Source organism: Guyanagaster necrorhizus (genome assembly GCF_019112545.1).
Source record: "Guyanagaster necrorhizus MCA 3950 unplaced genomic scaffold BT62scaffold_1, whole genome shotgun sequence".
Lineage (NCBI taxonomy): Eukaryota > Fungi > Basidiomycota > Agaricomycetes > Agaricales > Physalacriaceae > Guyanagaster > Guyanagaster necrorhizus.
The window spans coordinates 2080909-2098320 of NW_025064880.1; the positions used below are offsets into that span (position 1 = coordinate 2080909).

Here is a 17412-nt window from a genome sequence, read left to right on the forward strand (position 1 = left end):
GCTCACAGATGTTAGCGTGGAAGTGTCGACCACGGAAAACTGGCAAGCCGTGGCAACGAAAATTCATATCTTGCACGCTAGGAGCACATCATCCAGCTGATAAGATTCGGACACTAACCTCTTGTTTATGCTCACCTGGTCTCGTGTATCTTCATATCGAATTTCCGAAACAAGTTTGCGAAAACCAGATACAATTCACACCATGCAAGACTACATGACAAGAATAAGCACCCTCAGGCTAACAAACATACAAAGGTCTATCATCACTCACTTCATACCTATGCACGAACGAGGTCCTCTCGAAAACGGAACCAAGTATTTCTCTAGGCTCTGAGACTCTTGCTGAAGCCATCTCTCTGGCCGAAAGGAGTGCGGTTGGGAGAAGATGCCCTTGTTCATGAGGACGAACGTGCATCCCACCCCGACTGCAGCCTTGATCGAAAGGAGTCAGCGTCAGCACGACCACGAAGGCTTCATGACACACCCCAACAGGCACCTGGACACCGTCGATGTACGTCGGCGTATCAACAACTCGAGGCATGGAGATCGGCACGCCAGCGCTCATCCTCAGTGCCTCTTTCAAAACAGCCGTCTATGAATCCGTCAACATGGCTGACGCCAGTAGAAGAATGGCTCACCAAGTACGGAAGTTTTTCTAGAACCTCATAGGAAACTGGCAATTCCTTGATAGGCCATGCAGCAAATATCTCCGAGGTGAGTTTCGCATGTATAGCAGGATCATTGAGGACATAGAAGAATCCGACAGTCATGGCGTTGCTCGTCGTATCGGTTCCTGCAAAGAGGAGATTCTGTGCCTAGTAAAACCACGAATCAATAACCATCGAACCCCAGAAACGCAGCATCTTACTTCATCTAATAACGACTTCTTGGATGGGACTTGCTGAGACTTGAGCTTCTCAGGTGATAGGAGACAGTTATATATAGTATCATGGAAGGCGTCCAACGAGCCAGGATCAGCCAGGATACCTTCGATCTGCGCCAACAACGCTTTGCGCAACTCGACAAACCCGAGAGTCTCGGGGTTCAGAAGCTTCGTGAGCCATTCGGGCAAGTGGTGTAGGATCTGCAAGGTGGGGAAATGGCGAATCGACGTTATCATGGGCACCGCCCGCTCGGAGCTCAAGAGAACAGGATGAGTAAAGTCAGGGTGCGAAAGAGTGTCGAATGACCGAGCATAGCAGTATGCTGTGATGACATCCATCGTTGTGGATTTAAATGCGAAGTGAAGATTTATTGGTTTAGTGCAGTCTTCTGATAGACGAGTTACGAGGAGATCGACCTTCCGAAGTCAAATTAAGTATTGTAGGGAGGCAGGGAAGGACCGGCGGCTCACTTTCGATTGGATAATACGCTCAAGTCCGAGGATCGAGCGACGGGAAAAGAAGGGGCTAAGGATGTCTCTTCGTTTCTTCGCCAAGACTGGGTCTGTGTACCCAAATGATGATTCATCGTGATTGAAAGCAACATAAAATTTGGGATCTTTTTTACACTTCACCTGGGAAGAATAAATGGCGAAGTATGCCTGGGGTGTACTGAAATGGAGCTGAACCAAAGTGAATATTAGAAATATTGAAGAAGAACCTTTCTTGACCTCCCTTGGATTTATGCGAACGACGGGACCTGCAGGGTCGGTGCTATAAGCTGGGATGGTTCTGCGGGGTGATAGGTAACGGCCACTTACCGTATATCTCATGCAACCTCTCAAGATGGTCCACGAACGCACCATCGCAGAAGCTCTCAAAATACGCCTGATACCAGCTCGTCAATGCTGCTAATTTAGGTCCAGGAAAGGTCCTTAGAGGATGAAACAACAGTCTTGAAGCGACAAGGTAAAGCACATAGCTTATGAAGACAAGAGCGATAACCTGCAGTGATCCAAGATGAAAGACCATGATGGAAGGCAAGCTCAGACCACTGCTCTCTTTAAATGACCCACTCGCTCTGACGCTTCAAACCTAATCGGACTTTGAGGGCCACGCATGTCCAGAGATGTACATCGCAGAATATCCCCACTCTGATCCCAAAGCGGCGACGATATGCTGTTTCAGATGCCCATATCTGGAGCGCCATGGTTGGGATAGATCCTTTGCGAGGCAACAAGCCACAAAAAGGTCCACAATCCGCTAGCTGTTTTCCATTGACTAAACGCATCCCCGGCGTTTCATTTTCCGGGCTTCATCTGACTGACGAGCATCCGCAAAATCCGACCCAGAGTTGGATTGTGTTTCAATTCCTCCACTAATTGCGCGTGGATACTTGTTTGATAGCTTTCGTGACGTCCGGCATGTGGAATGCTTCATTGCGTACGTGTTGGCACGAACAACTGATAAAACGGTCCCGAATCTGAATAAGAATGCGGTTAGTCCCTGCGAAGGAGCTTAGACTGGCAAGAAACTTTACCGTAATTTCAATTACAAGATCCTTCTATTACTTATGATCGTACACACGACGGACTAATTTACGAGTGTGCCATCACATCTCACTTGTCGGGTATAGACTCTCAAGAATTCCGATGACTTTGCCATATACAGGATCTTCTTTGCTCCCGAGCGCGCGCTCTGCGATCTGCCCCACATCCTCCCCCGGAACCCTGTACGAGGCCAAGTCGGATGCGAGTCCTAGTGATGCTACCAGGCTACAGAGGTGTGAGCACAAAACGCATTGAATACAACAAAAGGGACGTTCCTTGATCGACTTGGACACTAGCAGAACGTCCTCATCCACAGAGCCTGTCGACTCGATATGAAGGTAGGGCAGCACTTTGGCGAGTGTTTCCTTGTTCTCTTGGGATTCGGTTTGTGCTTTCATTGCAACTACGGGCGCCAATGTAAGACACTGCCCTCGCCAATACCAATCAATATGGTGTTCTTCGAGGTGTTTCGTAAACTCACAGAAGTGATACCATGCGGTATGCCGTACGCCGCTCCCAATTTGTGTCCCAAAGAATGCGACAATCCCAATGACCTATGAGTGTCAATCATTTAGTATCCCATTCTTCCAAGATGTAACTCAACCTTACTGACCCCTGTCTTTCCGAATTCGTGGGCCATATACTCATCCAAGATGCCAATTGAAGCCTCTGTCGCACTTCGACGTCTTGTGGATCGACTTTTGAGGCAGGGAGATACTTGAAAAGGTCGGCAATGGCTGAGTAACATAACACTTTGATTGGGAAAGGGACTCCGGGCCTATACAGGTTTTCTGGAGGAACGTCAGTGTTAAATTTGTTGGGCAGGACTCATCACACTTGCCAACAGCATGATCGAGGGCGCGAATTCCCGTTGAAAGCCTGAGTACGCCGGAATTCGAAACGAGTTGGCGGTTAAACACGAAGACGATGTAAGTGCGCACCAAAGTCTCTCCGGCGTTGGTAAGGTAAGATCTGCGTCTAGTATAATACCAGCGGGAACAAGTCGTCTTGAAGATACTCTATCCTTCTGACCGTGGTCGTTCGTATATCCGGCACCCATCTACGTTCCCTGAATGAAAGATGAAGGATTGATTAATTGTTACGAACCGTGTATTCTGCCGCGCTGAGCGTCGTGGGAATTGCTATTTGAGGAAGAATAGGGCCTCCGGTCTCTTCCTGCGCAAAGTAAAGGACAGCCTTTGATGCGTCAGTGGGCGAGCCACCTCCGATGGAGACAATGATGTTACAGCCGGATTCCCGAAAGACTTTGACGGCACGTCGGATCCCTGCGATAGGTGCATGCTCCCCGATTTCTTGAAAAGTAGCGCCAAATACATCGTGATCTTTCAAGATGGACTCGATTTGCTTTACAATCTGCGTCTGAATTGATTTTACTGAGTTTTTTTTCTTCTGAGAGTTTCGAAAAGGACAGGGTAAGAAATCACCTTGCCAACAAGACTCCTTGTGGTTACAATCAATGCTTTCCGAGCACCCAGAGAGGACAATAACTTGGGTAGTGCAGTAGATACGGACCCTGGGCCGTAGTATACGCCAGAGAGCTTATCAGGCCAGCCATAGTAACCTTGCAAAGATGAGGCGATAGTCATGGATGGGAAACAGAGATACGAACAAGAGAAGCGCAGCCAGATATATAAGCCGAACTTGAACGTGAGAGAAAGCTTACAGTTACAACAATCTCAGTAATGAAGTCAGTTCCATGCAATCTAGCATGCCGAGCGTCGGGCACAAGGTTAACAACAACTTGAGGTAAAAGTGGAGACGATACACGGGCCACGCTAGAGGAAGTATGTACCATGTGTTGAACCCCTTCCTATTTTCCCTGGGAGTGAAGGATGAGAACCACGTAGGCGGACCAGTGCTTGCCTTTCAAGACTAATTCTGCATCCGTAACCAAACCGGGCAGCTGCTATTACTATCTGTGAGTCTTTCTGGTCAAAGCGCGTCGATATCGAAGTGTCTGAACTCCAAACAAGTTGAAAGAACTGGTAGGAAACGTAGAGACTTGATAGTTCGTCTTTTTCGCACATTAACGAGCTAGTTAGGATTCACTTGAAGCTTTGTTTAGTTGCCACGAAATCCAGGCTACTCGATATCGCTGCAATGGTGAACGTTGGCGATGCGGGCACGTGTCCGAACCCAGGCGCGTCCCGTCAACCACCAACTTTAGTCTCTTGAGGAAAAGTATCCAAGCTTCATCTGCTCTTCTGTCGCATTGGACAATGCAGCGCTCAATGTCCAATCTGCACTTGATTACGACCCCTTGGAATCCTTTCTCTTCCTCGTCCATAAAATTTGACTGGTGGATAGAACGGTTCCGAATCCCAAATGGGAATGCAGGTAGTCATGCGAAGGAGCTTAGACTGACAAGAAAGTTCATCGTAATTTCATTTACGAGACCCTTCCATTATTTACTCAGGTTCTCATTGGCTGCATTGGCTAGACAAGTAGCGTCTCACACTGGTTCTTCCATTTTATGGCCATCTGTCACACTGGTTCGCTTCTCGCCGCTTAGAGCTCTTCAACTTGCCGCGACTCTAACACACCCCTTTTTATCTTTGCTTGCGGCTTCTCTCCACCTCTCATGCTCTCTTTCTTTATGTCTAGACCTTCTGTGTTCAACTTCATGCCTTTTCTTTCATGATTAATGTTGAATATTCATGCCTACCATCTTTGTAGCCTTCTACTGGCCTTTGATGTGATTCAGCAATTTCCCAATGATAATCAAGCGGCTGCGCTTTGACCTCACTTTGCTATGTGAGCTAAGTCGGCATAATCTATTCACTGTGCACAGTGCAGTCTCATGACCAATGGCCCTTCCATCTTTCAGCAAGTGCTCCGCATTAAACGCTATCCTTAGATGCTACTACTATAATGTAGCGATGTTGGTCTTAACCAAATAATCAACAAAAGTGTCCTTGGACCCAGCCAAGGCTAGGGATATCCAGCAGATATCTGTTGTGCCTGTAGAGTCGGCCCTCAGCCCCCGGGTTCAGCATTTTGGAATTCCATTTTATAGCCGTAGCATTTGTACAGCTCCTGTATGGGTAGCATTCTCACGTATGCCTATTTATGGAGCATCCCTAAAACCACTTGAACCTGGTCCTCCTTGCGTTCCGCGCACTCAATCTGATCTCTAATGATCCTTCCAGCAATAAACCACAGGTGACAACATGTCCAAACATGCTGAGAAGAAAAGTGTTCAAACAGTGAAAGGCCGTCACATCGCTTTCCTTCATTTGCCGATTTAGATTTGATGAATGATGTGGTGAAGTATCACTTAATTGACATTTCTGTGCTACTTCAATCACCTTCTCAAGTCTGTATGCATCCCCACTAGTAATTGTACATGCGACTGACTACGATTCACGAGTATGCCATCACACATCGCTCGTCGGGTATAGACTCTCAAGAATTCCGATGACTTTGCCATATACAGGATCTTCTTTGCTCCCGAGCGCGCGCTCTGCGATCTGCCCCACATCCTCCCTCGGAACCTTGTACGAGGCCAAGTCGGATGCGAGTCCTAGTGATGCTACCAGGCTACAGAGGTGTGAGCACAAAACGCATTGAATACAACAAAAGGGACGTACTCCTTGATCGACTTGGACACTAGCAGAACGTCCTCATCCACAGAGCCTGTCGACTCGATATGAAGGTAGGGCAGCACTTTAGCGAGTGTTTCCTTGTTCTCTTGGGATTCGGTTTGTGCTTTCATTGCAACCACGGGCGCCAAGGTAAGACACTGCCCTCGCCAATACCAATCAATATGGTGTTCTTCGAGGTGTTTCGTAAGCTCACAGAAGTGATACCATGCGGTATGCCGTACGCTGCTCCCAACTTGTGTCCCAAAGAATGCGACAAGCCCAATGGTCTATGAGCGCCAATCAGTTAAGTATTCCATTCTTCGGAGATGGAGTTCAATTTTACTAACCCGTATTTTTCTAAATTCATGGGCCATATACTCATCCAAGATGCCAATTGAAGCTTCTGTCGCACCTCGACGTCTTGTGGATCGGTTTTGGCGGCAGGAAGATATTTGAAAAGGTCGGTAATGGCAGAGTAACATAACACTTTGACCGGGAAAGCGACTCCGGGTCTATACAGGTTTTCTGGAGGAACGTCAGTGTAACTTGGCTGGGCAGGACTCATGAGTGCACTTGCCGACGGCGTGATCGAGGGCCCGAATTCCCGTTGAAAGCCTGAGCGTATCAGAATGAGTCGCTGAGTAAACAGTGGAAGGGCGCACCAAAGTCTCTCTGGTGTTGGTAAGGTGAACTCTGCGTCCAGTATGATACCAGCGGGAACAAGCCGTTTTGAGGATACTGCTACCTTTTGACCCTGGTCGTTCGTATATCCGGCTCCGATCTATGTTCTTTGAATAAAAAACGAAGGATTGATTAATCAATAATACGAACAGTGTATTCTGCCGCGCTGAGCGTCGTGGGAATTGCTATTTGAGGAAGAATAGGGCCTCCGATCTCTTCCTGCGCAAAGTAAAGGACGGCCTTTGATGCGTCAATGGGCGAGCCACCTCCGATAGAGACAATGACGTCACAGCCGGATTCTCGAAAGATTTTGATGGCACGCCGGATCCCGGCAATGGGTGAATGCTCCCCGATTTCATGAAAAGTAGCTCCAAATGCATCGTGATCTTTCAGAATGGACTCGACTTGCTTTACAAGCTCAGTCTAAAGTATATCCCTCGATCTTGAGAATTCAGAAGGAGAGGATAAGAGATCACCTTGCCGACAAGACTCCTTGTGGTTACAATCAATGCTTTCTGAGCACCCAGAGAGGAAAGTAACTTGGGTAGCGCAGTAGATACGGACCCTGGACCGTAGTACACACCAGAGAGCCCCTCGGGCCAGGAATAGTAGCCTTGCAAAGACGAGCTGGTAGCCATGAGTGGGAAGAGATGTACGAACAAGAACAGCACAGTTATATATAAGCCGGACGTGAGACATAACTTACAATTACAACAACGTTTAGTAATTCAGCCGGCAATCGGGACCTGTAAGAACAAAGTCTGCGGCAGGTACCTGACCAGACCGTACGAACATCGGGCATAGATTCTAAAAGCAGCTTGAGATAAGAGTAGAGAATACACGCAGCACATGCAGGAAACGCAGAGCCTCGATATCTGGTCATTTCGACAGGGTAAATATGCGTAGATCGAGGCACAAAATTCCCGTTCAGTGTCATGTTAGCCGTAAAAACCCAAGCGCCGCGACGTAGCATTGCCACAGGAAGGAAGAGACACTGGTCGTCACGGTCTGGACTGATACTTGTGGTCACATCACGTGATGTTAACACACGTCTCGGAGTCGCGTATCGTCTTGTCGCGTTGAATCACCAACTTGAGGGTAGTCCTTTCACTTGCATGGTCAAGATCCGTCTCTTTTTTCACCAAGTTCTCTTTTCTGCCGTATCGCAATGGTCAACGCTCAATGTCCGATCTGCACTGATTCCTATCCCTTGGAATCCTTTCTCTTCCTCGCGTGTGGTGCGCCAACTACCGCTTATAATGCATCACATGCCGAGTTATCCGAATATTTCTAGGTCATGGATGCTGTGACGGTTGTACAAAGAATTACAAGGGCAAAGTCTGTTCAATATGCAGAAAACCCAAGGGCCTCGTCGATCCTCATCAAATATATTTCACGGTCGTGGACGATAGCTTCGAAGGAAAAGTGTCATACAGTGCTGGAAAGCTCGAGAGCTTGGGCTCTCTTTCAGCGTCGAGCCATGTTGCTTCCACAGCAAGTAATTTGAGGGAGATGATACGCGACACACCTCTGGACGACAGTTTGATAGTGCGTGCTCGCATATTTTCCCCTTTTTTAAAGACTGACACTCTCAAAGTCCCGCCTGCTTCAAGCCGCAGATAACCTTGAGGAACGGTTACCAATATACGACCAACTCGAGGCTGAACGACATAGCAACGCCACTTTGAAGACTCGTGTCGACGAATTAGAACAGGACCTCCTGATTTCACGGGAATACTGCTTGAGCGTCGATCGCGAACACAAAGAAATCTTGCACAACTATGCAGTTTCCCTTCAAGAATCGAAAAGACTTATCGAACACGAACATACTCAAAAAGAGCTCGTTTACCAGAAAGCCAAGCAGCAAAAGAAAGAGATGGAAATGGAAATCGCGAGGCTAACTTCATTGTGTCTCGAGCAAGAGAAGCAGGTATGTACCATGACACTTCCTATTGTGCAGTTGACGGTTACTGGTTTAGATAAAACTGGAGAAGAAGAAGTCGAGGGCACTGGCTCGGCAGCATACTCGCAAACGCGTAGAAGAAGACAACGACGATTCTTTGGTTGTGACTATGGTAAGTGCATCTTCATCTGTCATTGTGGTCACTTCCTCACGTATATATTCAGAATTAGCGTCGCAAGGACGGTCGCCATAACCTTTATTTGTATTCCCCTTGTTCCCATGATACCAAGTACATAACGATTTTCGCCGCTATGTAATATAAAGAAGCGTACAAGGGGGGGAGGACAACAATTATTACATACCGTAATGTATTACCAGAAAGCACATTAAACTAAAACAACCCACAAGATGCTATCAGAGAACGAAGGATTCACACGTCAGTTATTATTATCAAGAAGACCCAGCATAGCAAGAACAACTTTCGTCGATTCGTCCTCGGCATTAACGTCTCCCAAGTAACCCAAATAGCCCATTCCGAACTTCATCCGCACGACAGGAGCCTGCAACTCTCCATGCTGATCCCGGTTCTTGTACACTGCAGCTGCAGAATTGATCCCCTTGAGGTGCACGGCCTTCATACTGTACGATGCGGGTAAGCATTTTGAAGACTTGAGAGTATCGTTCCCTTGGCGGTAAAACATCTCTCTACGATAACTCCCCATCCTCCAAGAGATACCCCACGCCGTCGACCAGAACTTGTCCATCTCAGGAGGACGTATGACCGAACTAAACAACCCTCCGAACACGACCAAACCGCCATCCTTTGTATAGTTGACGAGCTTTGTCAGGACGCGATTATGCTTCTTTCGAATAATCCCCGGGTCCGTCACGAAGACACCCGTGAGGTCAGGGGATGCGAGCGACTGAATGGCTTCGTCAGCTGATAATGCTTGTACGACACGTCGCTTGGATCGCAAAGCCGTGAGAAGATTCTTGTGGATATCTTCAAAGAAAGGTTCATTCTCAAGCGAGATAAGAAGAATGAAACTATTAGTCGATTGATTTGGGCGGCGCACGACGGATTGGCTTCTGCCTGAACCAGTGGCAGGCGATGATGATGCAGAGCTTGTAGGGGGAGCGTCATACCGGAAATCCAACAAGCCCAGCATTGAAAGCAGAACATTCGTTGAGCTCTTTTCTGCGTTCACGTCACCCAGGTAGCCCAGATAGCCTGACCCCAATTTCGTATGAATAGCAGGCGACTCAATATCTCCGCTCTGATCCGAGTCCTTGTACATAGCCGCAGATGAATTAACATTCTTGAGGTAGACAGCCTTCATGCTATAGTGTTTTGACAAAGATGGGTTGACTTGAACAGTTGCGTTGTTCGCATTACGGAAAAATGTCTCGCGATGATACGAGCCCATCTTCCAAGGCTGCCCCCATTTCAACCAAAACCCGTCCATTTCCAGAGAGCTGATGGACGTGCTGAATAGACCACCAATAACAACCAACCCGCCGGCCTTTGTGTATTCTATCAATTTGGTGAGAACGGAGTTGTGTTTCTGTTGAGTCACGCTAGGACCTGTGACGAAGACTCCTCCGAGGTCTGAAGAAGCGAGGAACGTCAAGGCTTCGCTTTGTGTTAGCGCCCTCTCGACGCGGGCCTTGGATCGCAGGGCGCAAAGGAAGTCAGCATAAATCTCGTCGAAATGGTCTTTATTCTCCAAGGAGAGGAGAAGAATGAATTTGGTCGACGGTGACGGACGAGCGGCCGCAGATCTGCTAGGAGCACCTGTTGTGGAAGCCAACGGGGCTGGGTGTTTTTGGTCAAGAAGGCCCAGCATCGCCAGGACTACGGGTGTTGATAGATCCTCCCCATTGACGTCACCCAGGTATCCAAAATAGCCGTTGCCTACACGCGTTTGAGCAGCAGGAGCCTCGGCCAGATTTTCAATGGGAGTAGCGGCGAAGACCAGAGATTCAATATGGGAGTTTGTCGTCGCCTTATAGAGTGCTGTAGACGGATCCAATCCATTGAGATGAACAGCTTTCATGCTGTAGGAAGATGGCAGGGAAGGGTTCTGCTTGGCAGTGCTATGTTCTTCATTGCGAGCAAATGTGGTTCGATGATATGATCCCATCCTCCACGGAAGGCCCCAACTAGAACCGAAAAAGCGACCCATGTCTGTTCCACTGATATTGCCGCTGAACATTCCCCCGACCACGACATATCCACCAGCCTGTGTCCATTCCACGAGCTTCGTGAGTACATTCATATGTCGACGCGATGCGATACCCGCGTCCGTGACCAAAACGCCGACAAGTTGAGATGACGAGAGTAGTTGCAATGCACTGCTCGCTGTGAACGCCTGTTTGGTGCTAATTTTCGCTTTCAAGGCAGAGAACAGGTGGGATAAGATGTTGGAATAGTACTCTACGTGTGAAAGTGAAAGAATGAGGACGAATGGGTCTTTGAGGTCAGAGGGCGCTTTCGAGGAAGAGGGGGTAGGCGCAGAGGGGGACGTTGATGACGATGAAGCCTTCTTTTTCCCTTTCGCTTTGCCCCTGGGTTGAGAGGAGCCTGAACCAGACGCCTGCGCGCTTGTAGGGAAGTCTCGGGAACGGATCTTATCAGCAACGCTGCGAGACGAGGCCCGACCCCCGGGGACGGTGTTATAGGGAACATCGCGAGGTACCAGTCGAAAAGGATTGCGCATCAACCTACGCTCCATCCTTTCTTCCTCTGTTTTTATCTCGTATATATACCTCAGCACTGCAGTGGCTTCCTCGTAGTTCCAGAAGCCGTCTTCACGGAGGTAAAGCCTTGTGTGAGAATATATGCACTTGGCATCACCAAATTTGCAATTGCCGAGAAGAAAGTATAGGCAGACGTTCTTTCCACTGTAGAGGAACATTAGATCGTGGACACAGGGAAAAGAAACACCATTTACAGATTATCCCGTACGCTCTTTTCATCCGGAGCATGGGAAAAAGCGCAGCTTTCGCCACGCCTGCAGCCACCGTGGTTATAGTAGCGACAAGCGATCCCGTTGCCAATATGATGGCAATCGCTGGAATCCGAGTTTGTCGAAGAATCGTCCTTGACACGGTCTTCAGATGGAGCCTCGTATTCTGAAGAAGCACAACTATCATCGGACATTGAACAAAGGCCCTCAAAACAGGCATCACGAGCTGCTTGTGCTTCGGATAAGATATGCTCGGAATCTGGATCAGACCTCAAAATGGTTTCAAAATCTGAGAGAGCGCTGATTGATTAGGGGGGTCCTTGGATGAAGGAATATTTATAAAAACGCACCAATTAACGCTCCACGGTACCTATGCAGACCTGTTCGAGCCATTCCACGCCTGTAGCGAGCCTTTTGCATTGCGGGATCGCGTATCAATGCTTGATTGGCTACCTCTTCAGCTAAATCATAGCTTAAGGTCACTCAGAGTTGGGTTTGACACGAAATATATTTGAGAAGCGCACAATTCAAGCTTGAGAAATGCTGCGGCGAGATTGCACATGATAACGGCTTTGGGACCACCGATGTGCAGAGCCTGGCAGTATTTCTGCGCTGCTTCGGCATATTTTTGGGCTTTGAAAAAATCGTTTCCCTTTGAAAATTAAGCAAGCCGGAAAAGAACGACAGAACGCTGAGGCTCACTTGGTTCTTGATTATTTCGGCCTCTTCTCGTCTTTGTGCTGAATGCTCCGCGCGTTTCTTAGCTCGCGCCTCCAATGCTTGAATACTAGGGTTGTCTGCTGGTAAAACGCGCCTGCGGTGGGACGCGTTATTTTCCGTCGACAAGGTAGGGCCTGACATGGTGGTTGAAGGTGAGATCGTGTTTGAAGCTGAAAAAGGTAATCATTTGGTATTTCCGATCGACGACAATACGGCAATTGCCGGCTCATTCTGACATTTGACTCGACGGACTCAAAAATCGCATATCCAACTTTGTGCAGGTTGCAGTTGGTACTACTTATGGCTCGTCCCCGTCATGCGCCACAATGTACTATCGTGATAAAGCTAGGTCCGTGGTTGCCAGCCATTCCGGAGTAGTCGCCAAACGTACTTGCGCGTAGGAACTTCGTCTATTGTCCATGAAAAGACGCACCAGCCCTTGCTTTCGACCCTTTCTTCTGTTGTAGAGACTGTCGTGCATCTGCGTAGCCGAGGACATAGAGTGGTGCTCGTCAGCTCCGGTGCTATCGGAGTGGGGTTGCAAAGAATGAACATACCGAGTCGTCCAAAGAGCCTATCGGGAAAACAAGTAAACAATATCGGGATTGATTGATTTGATCTTCCCACTTACAATTTACCCAGGCATTGGCAGCTATCGGACAGGGCAGACTGATTGCGTTATGGGATGATCTCTTTGGCCATTTAGAACAACCTATCGCTCAAGTCCTTCTTACCCGTGGCGATATCGCAGACGTAAGTCCCTTTCTTTTCAGACATCCCCCCCTCATGCTAAGGGTGCTTATCTTGCAGCGAACTAGGTATCTAAATGCTGTAAACACGTTCAATGAACTTTTGTCTATGGGCGTTGTGCCTATTGTGAACGAGAACGACACCGTATCAGTCAGTGTGAGTATGAGTCACAAACGTCTTCCTTGAGTATGCCTTTATGCTTCTTCTCCAGGAAATAAAATTTGGTGATAATGACACACTGTCTGCCATCACATCGTCCATGATCCACGCTGATTATCTCTTCCTACTGACGGATGTGGATGGGTTGTATACCTCAAATCCCAGAAAAGACCCTGATGCCAAACAAATAGAAGCTGTGACATCGATATCTGCCATTAGATCACAAGGTTTGTTTTTTCTCGTGGATAAACAACTTCTCGGCTCATAACATCAGTTAGCACAACCACCCTTGGATCAAGTCTTGGTACGGGAGGCATGGAAACAAAAATCATCGCTGCAGAAATTGCCACTGGCGCAGGTGTGACTACCATCATCACGTCTAGCAAGCATCCAGAAAATATTTTTGGCATCATCGAGTATCACAACTCGCTAAAAACATCATCGACTCCAGGAACTCCTCTTGAACCGTTATCAAGAACAAGCAGTCCTGTTCACAGTCCTTCCATTCCCGATTCACATAGGACTGGCAGTCCACATGCGAGTCCTTTGCCTCGGCCGCCTCATACGGTGTTCAAACCCTCGTCAACGCCTATGCGAGACCTGAAATCATGGACGAGCCATACACTTTACCCCTCCGGAAGCGTCATTATTGATACTGGGGCCCATCAGGTCTTGTCCCGTAGGGAATCCGGTGGTCGGCTGCTAGCAGTTGGCGTTTTGGGCGTCATCGGGGCGTTCGCTTCTGGCCAGGCTGTACGCATCGTTGTTTTGAGCCCTGCGGCTGTTCAAGGTAGTCTTGAGCAATCTTCTTTGGCTTCTACTCGGCCAGGTACGTTAGCGCTTCTCGCGGCTCCGGAAACTTTATCACGATCTGCCTTATTTGCGGCCCTTACATCAAAGCCAGAAGATGAAGTAGTTCCAACTGTGAAGCCACAATTTTTGTATGATGATGCAAACGTTGTTGAGGTAGGACGGGGATTAGCCAACTACAACTCTGCGCAGATCTCAAAAATCAAGGGTTTAAATAGGTCGGTGGCGAATCTTTCTTTTTTCCTCTGTGCTTATCTCTCTTTCCAGTTCATATATACCCCAACTGTTAGGCTATGCTGATTCAGAGTATGTAGTAGAAAATATCACCATCCGCGTGCCGCCATAATTGCGGGACGCTTTACGGCCGAAATGGGATATCGGCATCCACGTTCGTTCGACCAACCAATCGGGCCAATCGGAGCGCCACTGTTTGATGTGCCTACTGACGACATTGTGGCTGTGATCATTGTTTGGCTCTGTCAGACAATTTTCTCCATCCTACGACCATCTCGTTTTCTATTCCTTCTCTCATCTACATGCGATAGCTTACGCCTTTCTCTATTTCTGCATACCCTTCGTTATGTATCATAACAATTCCATCAGAATCCTCACTGGTTCGTGCCCTTCTTCAGCATCATTGCTTACTCCGCGCTTAAACTCTTTTACAGGGAATAGCCATCCAGAGCTCGCCCAGGCTGTGGCTGAGCGGTGAGCAGCTGCTCCATTGCCTTGTATCTGAAAGGTGGTCGATGAGCCCGCCGTTCATTTGCATGATTTAGACTTAACGTTCCTCTCGTCCCCTGCACCGTCAAGAAATTCTCCAACGGGGAGATTAATCTCAAAATATCGGAATCCGTTCGGGACGAAGATGTCTTCATCATCCAGTCCGGCTCTAGCGATGTCAATGATAATCTCATGGAACTCCTCATTCTTATTTCGGCGTGCAAGACTGCATCGGCGAGACGGATCACCGCTGTAATACCTTGCTTTCCATATGCTCGCATGGACAAGAAGGACAAGTCGCGTGCCCCCATTACTGCCAAGCTAGTGGCCAACATGCTTACTGTTGCCGGGTGCGATCACGTCATTACCATGGACCTACACGCCAGTCAGATCCAGGGATTCTTCGATATACCAGTCGACAACTTATATTCGGAGCCGCTGATGCTTGCATACATCAAGCGTCAAATCGAAGGATACAAAAACGGAATCATGGTTAGTCCGGATGCCGGTGGGGCTAAGCGGTGAGCTTCGATAATACAATTTCAATTCCTTTCTGATCAGTCTCTACTCAGAACTACGGCTATAGCTGACAAGCTAGGAGTCGAGTTCGCTCTCATTTATAGAAAACGAGGCGGGAAGGGAGCTGATGCATTGGAGCAGATGGAGATCTTGGTTGGAGACGTCAAAGACAAGGTTTGTGTTATCTGACGTTGATTATGCATCTCCAAATTCAATACAGGTCGCCATTCTTGTCGACGACATGATTGACTCCGGAAAGACACTCACTCTAGCCGCCAAAACACTACAGGAGAAGGGGGCAAGATCCGTGCATGCACTTGTTTCACACGGTTCGCTTACATCCGCATTGCATATACATCGAGCTAATTGTTTTTCCCTTCAGGACTCTTCTCAGAAACGAAAATGAGCCTTATAGACCAACTACCCATAGAAGAACTTGTGGTAAGCTGCCATTCTGCGGTCAAGCGATCCTATGCAAAATTCATTATCCAGGTCACAAATACTATCCCTCAAAAACAGCATCAAAGCGAATGCTCAAAACTGGTCACCATTGATATCAGCCCAATATTAGCCGAAAGTATTCGTCGAACACACAATGGTGAGAGTATCAGTTTGCTATTTGGAGAGTGGGCGGAAACTGGTGCAGTTTTGGTGGTATGAAAAGCCCGTTGGGTGGATCAGATAGAAAGGTACACGGATCTATATGTAAGATAGGAAGCTCCAGTTGAATTGAATGTGTGGAACAGATAGCGCCTTGAGGGTTTTGCCTAGCAGATGTACCGGGCCGGGCGCAGGCCGTACGAGGCCGCGGGTATCAAGCGGACTCTGTCCGCGTTGGATTCCGCCTTCCCGAGTCTTCCTCAGCTCACTATTTTTCGGTGAGTCTAGGTTCTCAATCCTGGGGTACGTTACTTTTGCTTAGCTCAGAACCAAGCTGAAACCAAACGTCGTCCGTTGCACACTTGGGGGTGAGATTCATTCCAGTTCGTTGCAACATATGGGTCACTTATCAAAAATTACAATGATTGCGACATCATGCTAGAAACTGTGCGTCATACGCTGCCCGCAAATTTATGATATATGATCACGGGAAGCCACTAGTCAAGCTCAAGTTCCAAGGAAACGACTCAATTTTCTCGGAGCCTTTCAGCAACAACTTAACGCATCTACGACATCTTCCGTGATCTTTAGGGGGCATTTATCGCAGCCGGCGCCTCTTCCGTTCTAAAATCTTAGGTAACTACAATCGTAGGCATAGAGTCAGCGTTATAATTGGCTTGCACTTGCAAGCGTACCCAAGTGCTTCAGTATCTCCTTCGAAATTCTCGTCGCTTTCGTGCGCTGTATTTTTTGGTGACAAAGAATATTCGGGTAGGGATATTCTTCCGCCTCTGTTACATGTGAAATGGATCGTATTTTATGTGTACTGTATGGCCCGACGGATTCAATTCTCAGGCAAATGACTGCGCGTGACGTCAACACAACGACAGCAGTTGGTGGCTGTGATCGCAACTGTGTTCTCCGCCACCGTCATGGCTAACGACGCTCACCCGTTTCAAATGAAGAAAATAAACGAGGACTTTCCGCTCCTTCCTAGGGACACGGTATCATCTCAGTTCAGCGAAAACACGGAATTCGTTGATGTGAATGATGTTCAGCCTGATCCTGATATATGTAGGTTACTCTCGCGTTTGACGTCGCTGACCGAGCTCACACTATACATACTAGCATACGGCAGATATATTGCTGCAGGAAAGGGGCTGAGATCATCTGCACTTATCACCCCATATGGTCGAATTTCGGTTTCCCTCAACTTGAAGCACCAACTCCCTGAGCTCCCAGAGGATCATGCCCCATATGTCAAGGAATTCGCTGTTGACCGAGAGTGGACAAGGTTCCCTAAGATGAACATTCTGATCATGATTGTAGGAAGCCGTGGTTAGCCCAGCACTACCAACTCGACTCGAATAAATGACTGATTGGGAAATTTATAGGCGACGTCCAGCCTTACGTTGCTCTAGGAAAGAGATTAAGAAGAGACGGCCACCGCGTACGAATAGCGACACACGAGACGTTCAGAACGTTTGTTACCAAAGAAGAGTTAGAGTTCTTCGACATTGGAGGAAATCCACAAGACCTGAT

General features: G+C 48.0%; 7 protein-coding genes across 7 annotated transcripts; 3 read left to right on the forward strand and 4 right to left on the reverse strand.

Moving 5' to 3' along the window:
* Nucleotides 1-73: 73 nt before the first annotated feature.
* On the reverse strand, nt 74-2309 carry BT62DRAFT_46334 (cytochrome P450). The gene is made up of 7 exons (XM_043181008.1): nt 1703-2309; nt 1355-1641; nt 869-1300; nt 639-815; nt 485-592; nt 272-432; nt 74-210 (listed from the first exon to the last, which is right to left on the reverse strand). Exons 1-7 carry the CDS (start codon nt 1911-1913, stop codon nt 132-134), a joined length of 1455 nt encoding a protein of 484 aa, XP_043046591.1. The 5' UTR covers nt 1914-2309; the 3' UTR covers nt 74-131.
* Nucleotides 2253-4089, reverse strand: BT62DRAFT_46204 (alcohol dehydrogenase IV). The gene is made up of 9 exons (XM_043180997.1): nt 3877-4089; nt 3539-3811; nt 3373-3491; nt 3273-3310; nt 3045-3222; nt 2913-2985; nt 2709-2856; nt 2422-2656; nt 2253-2364 (listed from the first exon to the last, which is right to left on the reverse strand). The coding sequence occupies exons 1-8, from the start codon at nt 4036-4038 to the stop codon at nt 2649-2651; spliced, it is 999 nt and encodes a 332-aa protein (XP_043046592.1). The 5' UTR covers nt 4039-4089; the 3' UTR covers nt 2253-2364; nt 2422-2648.
* Nucleotides 4090-5714: 1625 nt separating this feature from the next.
* BT62DRAFT_925633 (alcohol dehydrogenase IV) lies at nt 5715-7696 on the reverse strand. Its single transcript, XM_043184858.1, has 8 exons — nt 7194-7696; nt 6868-7140; nt 6699-6817; nt 6614-6651; nt 6384-6561; nt 6251-6323; nt 6043-6194; nt 5715-5992 (listed from the first exon to the last, which is right to left on the reverse strand). Exons 1-8 carry the CDS (start codon nt 7353-7355, stop codon nt 5830-5832), a joined length of 1158 nt encoding a protein of 385 aa, XP_043046593.1. The 5' UTR covers nt 7356-7696; the 3' UTR covers nt 5715-5829.
* Nucleotides 7697-7771: 75 nt separating this feature from the next.
* On the forward strand, nt 7772-9029 carry BT62DRAFT_925636 (uncharacterized protein). The gene is made up of 5 exons (XM_043184859.1): nt 7772-7955; nt 8012-8265; nt 8315-8647; nt 8697-8792; nt 8845-9029. The coding sequence occupies exons 1-5, from the start codon at nt 7886-7888 to the stop codon at nt 8848-8850; spliced, it is 759 nt and encodes a 252-aa protein (XP_043046594.1). The 5' UTR covers nt 7772-7885; the 3' UTR covers nt 8851-9029.
* Nucleotides 8860-12472, reverse strand: BT62DRAFT_959370 (uncharacterized protein). Its single transcript, XM_043188504.1, has 5 exons — nt 12292-12472; nt 12114-12241; nt 11940-12061; nt 11575-11878; nt 8860-11524 (listed from the first exon to the last, which is right to left on the reverse strand). Exons 1-5 carry the CDS (start codon nt 12448-12450, stop codon nt 9058-9060), a joined length of 3180 nt encoding a protein of 1059 aa, XP_043046595.1. The 5' UTR covers nt 12451-12472; the 3' UTR covers nt 8860-9057.
* Nucleotides 12473-12606: 134 nt separating this feature from the next.
* Nucleotides 12607-14491, forward strand: BT62DRAFT_1017220 (glutamate 5-kinase; the record flags this gene model as incomplete). Its single annotated transcript, XM_043178238.1, has 7 exons — nt 12607-12658; nt 12711-12898; nt 12952-13062; nt 13120-13215; nt 13271-13445; nt 13493-14246; nt 14296-14491. 7 exons carry the CDS (start codon nt 12610-12612, stop codon nt 14372-14374), a joined length of 1452 nt encoding a protein of 483 aa, XP_043046596.1. The 3' UTR covers nt 14375-14491.
* Nucleotides 14423-16039, forward strand: BT62DRAFT_46457 (phosphoribosyl pyrophosphokinase). The gene is made up of 6 exons (XM_043181018.1): nt 14423-14642; nt 14697-14736; nt 14808-15272; nt 15324-15444; nt 15491-15599; nt 15653-16039. Exons 1-6 carry the CDS (start codon nt 14609-14611, stop codon nt 15928-15930), a joined length of 1047 nt encoding a protein of 348 aa, XP_043046597.1. The 5' UTR covers nt 14423-14608; the 3' UTR covers nt 15931-16039.
* The last annotated feature ends 1373 nt before the right edge of the window (nt 16040-17412 follow it).